We start from the raw sequence: 7,006 nt of genomic DNA, 5'->3' as shown, positions 1-7,006 counted from the left end.
TCGGGTTAATAGGTGACCAATCACACCTAGATAAAAAAGATTGGTGGCGACTCCCACACATATTTAATTTTTGCCCGCGTCTGGCGGACGGGTTCCCGGACCTGCACGTCACGACACAAGTGTTTTAAGATTTAATTGACTATTGATTATGATATTTAAAGTAGGGTATATAACTTTTAAACTTGTAAGAGTTCATAATTAATATGAAAATTACATGAAAAATACAAACATTGATCTTATAGGATTTGGTTGTTTTTCTGATTAAATGTATAGTTTATTTTTTTCACTGCGTTATATTTTAATTTCAATTAAAATTTAGAAGTGTTGGGGTATTTTATCCAAAATTTTATCATTTCAGCCGTTGACACTTTGTTAGCAAACTGACCCCTTTGCAATAATGCTTAAAGAATCAAGAGACCTCACCTTCACACTATATATCTTTCTGATACAGATATAGAACCAAGGAATCATCATACAATTTGAAATACAACTAAGAAACAGAAAAATATCATCTTACTTCAGTTACTGAGATATTATGGAAAAATGAATTAAAGATCATAATAGGAAGATTAAAAACTTTAGCGAGCTTCCAAGACTAAGAATGTTACATCATTTAGAGAGCAGATTGTTAAGGATAAAGTAGGATCATACTCTCATTGTTAAGGTTGAAACAATCTCAGTCATGGTTGGTCTATCATATCTCATTGCCAAATGTGTATGTACTTCCTCCAGCAATGGATCAATCAAGTTTGATGCACAAATCACATGCCTACAGTAGCAGGAAACATTAAAAATAAGAGCAATCCGTTTGTAAATTTATTGAACAAATCAGACCTATAAAAACCAGTTGACTTAAGAATGTAATGCAATATTGCACATTTTCAAACAATCAGTAACGTGTGTGGAACAAACCTTGTTTTCTTTTGTTTGATCATAGAAAATCAAGGATAATGCCCCGTATGCTTGATATAGAACATATCCGCCGGCTGAAAATATAGGATAAGAAACCTTTCCCTTGGTACATTGTTTACGACATTAGTTCATATTGAGTTCTTTCCTTCTGGCTCTTTCATAGAAATGGGTGAAGTTATTATTTATGCCTAACACGTAAAGTTTAATTGTTTTTTCTAGTTGACTTCAAGTCTTCGTCAAAAAAAAAAAAAACACATAAAAGTTTAACTGTTTTCCCATTGCCTCGTATTTTCCAGGGAGGGGGCGGGGCAGTAGCTTTTTGACCGTTAAAACTGCTAAGCCAGTGGCCTATATGATCCAACCCGCACAATTCACCTGCCCAGCCCTTGCATACTTTGCTAATTAATGGGACATTTTCAAGTAGATAATGATAATAGGGACTCTCTTTACAAGTTTGATGGTTTGGGTAATGTAATGATGGAGAGGTCAATAAGCATCAAGAACGGTGATTCCGATGAAAAACTGCATGGAACAGTTCAAATAACAGAGCCCACCATAAAGCACCATAAATTGGTGATGTCGCTTTCTCCAAAGCCCGTTGGTGAACTTGATGCTGCTGCAACTATGATACAAAAAGTCTACAAAAGTTATAGGACAAGGAGGAGTCTGGCAGATCTTGCAGTTGTGGCCGAGGAGCTCTGGTTTGTCTCCTAGTGATATCAATTGCCTGCTACCTTTTTGTTGGTTGCTTTCTGTTTTGTATAATTTGGTTTTGATATTCACTCAAACATTGTAGGTGGAACTTGATGGAAACAGAAACTGCATCTAATTACAATTTGTCGTCGAAACCGAATGAAACCATTGTTCCTAATGGCCATATCTTGCCGAGTCCAACAGGAAAGATACTGATGGTTGATGAAATTGATTTCCAAATGAAAGGTTCTCGACAGGAAATATCACTGAAACCAGAAACTTCCACACCACGGCTGCCACCTGCTGAAAGTGCCAAGGTGCATTATGAAGTTGTTACTAGTCTTTAACATGTGGTCTCCTTGGGAAGTGACTAGAAAATCCTTTTGTGTTTGTAGGTTCGGAAAGGTTTGTCTAAGAAGGATCAAAACCACATCAAACATTGGCTCCAAGATGTAGGTATATGATTCTTCCAAATCCTCCCTGTTTCAATTTGTACGATAGCACACATTAGGTTGCTTAGAAGTAATTGTTTTGCTAATTCAAGTTTTATGTAAGAACTCAAAACTTGGAAGAGTTTTCCATTCTTTCCTTTTCTGTAAATTCCAGAAACAAGAAAACTGAAATAATACATTTATATTCTCTGGAGTCTCACTGTAAACCCTCCGTAATTGAACCTGGTTCATGAACCTGTTGATTTTGATATACATCAGTCTGTGCTTTCAGAAAATTTGGGTCTTGAACTGTAGCAGATAGCAAATCAGATTTTGACGAACAAATTAACGGGACTACATTTTTGCAAGCTTTTAATTCTAGATTTAATTTTGAATACAAAAATGGTGAATTTGGGTTGGATGCATAGGTCTTCCTTGACACCAAATTGATACTGCCTTCATTGATATCTTTTCAGTGCAAGATTGTTTCTAAATTAGAATAATGTCCATTAGTAACTGTTCTTTTTTTATGTTCTTGCAGGTTGACCCGCGCCATCGTAATGGACACGATTTATGGCCCCAATATGACGCCTGGTATGAAAGCCAGAGCACAGAACCTTTCTTCTACTGGTAATGCACTCCTTAAAACTGATCTTTTTTCTTTTCTTTTTGGGCCAAGCATAAAACTGACTTGAAAAAGTTGGAAATTACAAAAAAGAAGCCTTGTTTAGTGCTATGCTGATTCAAAATTTTAATTTCCACCCTGGAATTGAAGGTTGGATATTGGTGAGGGCAGAAAACTTAATCATGGGAAGTCTCTGAAATGCATTAAATATGCTGGACCTGTAAGTTTCATTAATCAATACTCAATCCCATGTGAAATTCACAATTCTTTTTCTTTAAAGTTTTTTTACATTAGGTATCTTACCGCATGCTGGAAGTGCCAAGTTACATTATTAAGCTGTTACTGGTCTCGAACATGTAGTTTTCTTGGAAAGTGAGTATAAAATCCTTTGGTTTGTAGATTTGGAAGCTTTTTGCTGTGTTTGAGAAGGATCCCTTAAAAGTAGCCCTCCAATGTTGGCTCAAAACTGTAAGTATATGCCCCTTCCATTAGAATTCTCCCAATTTGATTTGTTGCAACTCCAGCACACACTAGGTTGCTTAGAAATAATTGTTTTGCTAATTCAAGGTTTATCCAAGAACTCAAAACTTAGAAGCATCCCTTCTTTTCTTTCTGTAAATTCCAGAACCAAGAAAACTGATATGATATTCATATCCACTAGAGTCCCACTTTAACCCTCTGTAATTGAACCTGGTTCGTGAACCTTTTTTTTGAGTTTTGATATGCATCAGTCTGTTCTTTTTAAAGATTTGGATTTGAACTATATATTGCAGATAGAAACGCAAACCTATTTTTGAGTTTTTACTTCTAGATTTAATTTTGAAGACAAAAGTGGTGACTCTTATCGAAATTTCCATGGTTTGGTTGGATGCATAGGTCTTTCATTGACACCAAATTCATATTAGCTTGATTGATATATTTTCAATGCAAGATTGTTATTTTGTTGGTCGTACTAAATTAGAAAAATGTGCATTCGTAACTGTTCTTGAGACATGATAAGCACATTTGGTCTAAAAACACAGCAGCTGCTACGAGAGCTTAGCCACTCAAACCCTTTTATTTCAATTTTGTAGGTCAATTCGGAATGCAGCTTTATGCTCATTAATATAATTTTAGAGATTTTTTTGGTGGCTTTGGAGCAAATTGCCTCCCCAAGGAAACCTCATTATTCACTAATCGCCATGGTTGTGTCTCTTGTTGCCATGTTCATTTGCATCATGGAGCTCTTTGACAGGGGAAGTAAAGCAAAACTTGTTTTTAAGCGGCAGGGCATGAGATGTTGGTTTCAGCCCCCATCTTCAACCGCCAAGCCTCTCTATTCCTTCATCGACATGTTTGCTTTGATTTGTGCCATTGTTCAATATATTTTCTCAGTTGTTGCATATAGTTTTCATCAGCAGCACCGTGAGAATCCCATCAAAGTATCTATTGTTTCTGTCATCTTCATCATATGCATGGCCTTTTCTAAATATACCAATAATAGTGGAGATGGTGTAGCACTTCCCATTGAAGGGAACGGTAATGTATAATTATTCTTCAAAGTAAAACAGTATCATGACACTTGATTTTGTAAAATTTACTTGTCTTTTTTCAAAAATTGAAAAGAAACAAATACTGTCCTGGTCAAAAGAACCTGGAACGTATGTATCGAGAGTGAGACTTGGATGACAGACCCTCATGCACCCTTGCACATGCTTGTGTCGGTCATTTTTTTGGTTTACTTGTTGCCTTTGTTTTGTGACAGTGACATGCAGCGTATGCATGCACAGACAGGATTTATGCCTTCTGCATTCTGTTAAAGAGTATACCAGAAGAACTAATGATGCTTTGTTTGAATTAAGTCTTCTGTTGCATACTGCTTATGCAGAGATGTATACATGCTTTCAATTAATGAAATTTAATTGAGTTAGTTCCCTTTTCTCAGTTCTTCTCTCTGTTCTTTCTGTTAGCTTACTGCCTTTAAACGTTTAATGTAAACCAGTGTTCTTCATTTTTTGAAATATAACTGATATTTAATATCATTGACTGCTCAACAGAATGCCAAAACCAAAGAACTGACAGGACTGCAGTAACAAGATGACAATTGACAGGATTTTAACTTAATGTGGTTGTATTTGTTTGTGAAGCTAAACCAAAAAGAATGACAGGATTGACACTTCAATGTCAAGATGCCAGTTTAAGAAAGGAAAATCCGAAAAGTAGGCAAGTGCCAAAGGGTCAAGTTTATCACACAAATCACTGCAGACTGCCCTCCCAATTCAAGCTGCAACAACTTATACAAACAAAACTAACTCTCTTTCAAAATGAAGGATTTTAGCATGTTTGATTGAAATTCTTTTGGCAAGGATATTACAGTTTCTGCAGCGTACTAATGCTCCTATTGTTCTTAATGTCATCTGACAACAAGCAAATCCTCAACATCAATTATTATCCTAATAAACCGTTTAACATTCTTACATAACTTTTTTTTCATTAGTATTATCTTTTGTTGGATACCACCACACTGAAATATCGAATACCCTCTGCTCTAGATAAGAAACCTGCAATAGAAGCTCTGATGTGAATACTACTAGTATTAGGCATCCCAATTCCCAATCAGAAGGAAATTCGAGTAAACAGGATCCTACTCCAACTTTCTACTGAAAATTTATTTGATAACAAGATATCTGAGTTTCTTCGAAGTCTTTTGAATTTTCAGAATTATTTTAAAAGTGTTCACTGAGTAATTTCTTAACTACAACTTACTGGAAACCAAGTTGATGATCTAAGCTAAAAAAGCTTAGGTTTGTTCATTTCCCTTAAATGCTTACTTGGCCACACGGAAGAAAGAATTAATTCTTTCTTAATTTACTATGGTTTACTGAGACATAGATCAGAACACTTCCTGCGTCAAACCACCTTATCAAACTTTGATCAGGATGTTACTTAAGTCTCAGTCTCAACTAATTTTTTATAAAGGTCATAAACAATTAGGATAGAGTTGAAAGGCAATTCAGAAAATAGCCAAACAACAGAAGTCAGAGTCAGTTTTACTGTAAAAAGTCCATTAATGAAGCAACTAAGTAGCTTTATATGTTCTCCATCATTGTATAATCTAAACAGGTACAGATTGTTGATCTTTTGAGAATATTTATAAGAGAGAATTTCATAAAAGAGATAAATTGAAAACAAGGAATAATTGATTATTTTCACTGCTGCAGTAAGTGTATTTATACACAAACATTGAGAGGATAAGAGCAAGAAACTGTTACTCTAAAAATAGGGGATCAAAGACAGTACAACTTATTTAAATAACTGTTGTCTTTCAACGGCTCCCAACATGTGGCCTTTATTTCTAAAAAAAAAAAAACTGCTTAACTGCTTAAGGATAAAATTCTAAGTCATGTGTTTTGACATATGGACATCCTTATCTTTGAAGTGTTGATGTCATGCTCTGCAACCGAGACTTTAAATTCCATTACACCTTGAAGTCGACGTTGCCCATTCCCAGTTTGCTTCTAAGCAACTCAAATTTTTCTCTGCATAATCCCTTAGTAAAAATATCTGCTATTTGATCATCAGTACCACAGTAATTTACAACAACTTCATTGTTCGTCACAGCTTCTCGTATTACATGAAACTTTATCCTGATGTGTTTGGTTCTACTGTGATTAATTGGATTTTTAGCCAGAGCAATAGCAGACTGATTGTCTAACCAGAGAACAGTTGGATTTATTTGTTCAAACTTCAAATCCAAAAGTACCTTTCTAAGCCACAGAGCTTGATTTGTTGCAGACGCAGCAGCCACATACTCTGCTTCAGCAGAGGATTGAGCAACAATGTCTTGTTTCTTTGAGTTCCAACTGAACATAGCACTTCCAAAAGAAAAACAGTATCCACTGGTGCTTTTTGAATCATCATAACTCCCAGCCCAATCACTATCACTATACCCTTCCAATTCTTTATTTTCAACTTGTCCATACAAAAGACCATAATTTAGAGTCCCTTTCACATACCTCAAAACTCGTTTTGCAGCAGTTAAATGAGTCTTTGTAGGTGATTGCATAAATCGAGAAAGCAGACTAGTGGTATACATTATATCTGGCCTTGATGCTGAGAGATATAGCAAGCAACCAATTAATTTCCTATACTGAGTAACATCAACCAAGGTACTTCCATCATCTTTACACAGTTTGGTTCCAGTAGTAAGTGGTGTAGACACAGGCTTACAACCTTCCATCTTAAATCTTTTTAACAGCTCTCCTGCATATTTTTTTTGATGCAAGCAGATAAAGTCTGACCTTTGCTGAATTTCCAAACCAAGGAAATAACTCATTTCACCCAAGTCACTCATATCAAACTCGGA

The 7,006-nt window shown here is 35.6% G+C and overlaps 1 protein-coding gene across 1 annotated transcript; it reads left to right on the top strand.

Moving 5' to 3' along the window:
• Nucleotides 1-1,333: 1,333 nt before the first annotated feature.
• LOC18593782 lies at nucleotides 1,334-4,611 on the top strand. The gene is made up of 7 exons (XM_018129907.1): nucleotides 1,334-1,613; nucleotides 1,709-1,922; nucleotides 2,001-2,057; nucleotides 2,578-2,666; nucleotides 2,812-2,881; nucleotides 3,061-3,129; nucleotides 3,735-4,611. The coding sequence occupies exons 1-7, from the start codon at nucleotides 1,387-1,389 to the stop codon at nucleotides 4,188-4,190; spliced, it is 1,182 nt and encodes a 393-aa protein (XP_017985396.1). The 5' UTR covers nucleotides 1,334-1,386; the 3' UTR covers nucleotides 4,191-4,611.
• The last annotated feature ends 2,395 nt before the right edge of the window (nucleotides 4,612-7,006 follow it).

This window comes from Theobroma cacao, unplaced genomic scaffold (genome assembly GCF_000208745.1).
Source record: "Theobroma cacao cultivar B97-61/B2 unplaced genomic scaffold, Criollo_cocoa_genome_V2, whole genome shotgun sequence".
In the NCBI taxonomy this organism is placed as follows: Eukaryota; Viridiplantae; Streptophyta; class Magnoliopsida; order Malvales; family Malvaceae; genus Theobroma; species Theobroma cacao.
Note: the sequence above shows the minus strand (reverse complement) of the source record. Positions and strands in the feature narration are given on the sequence as shown.

Excerpts from the sequence above, each read along its gene's own strand:
- LOC18593782 (XM_018129907.1), top strand. The coding sequence starts at position 1,387 with ATGATGGAGAGGTCAATAAGCATCAAGAACGGTGATTCCGATGAAAAA. Across the intron at positions 1,614-1,708 it reads GTTGTGGCCGAGGAGCTCTG|GTGGAACTTGATGGAAACAG; the intron begins GTTTGTCTCCTA and ends CAAACATTGTAG. Across the intron at positions 2,667-2,811 it reads ACAGAACCTTTCTTCTACTG|GTTGGATATTGGTGAGGGCA; the intron begins GTAATGCACTCC and ends CTGGAATTGAAG.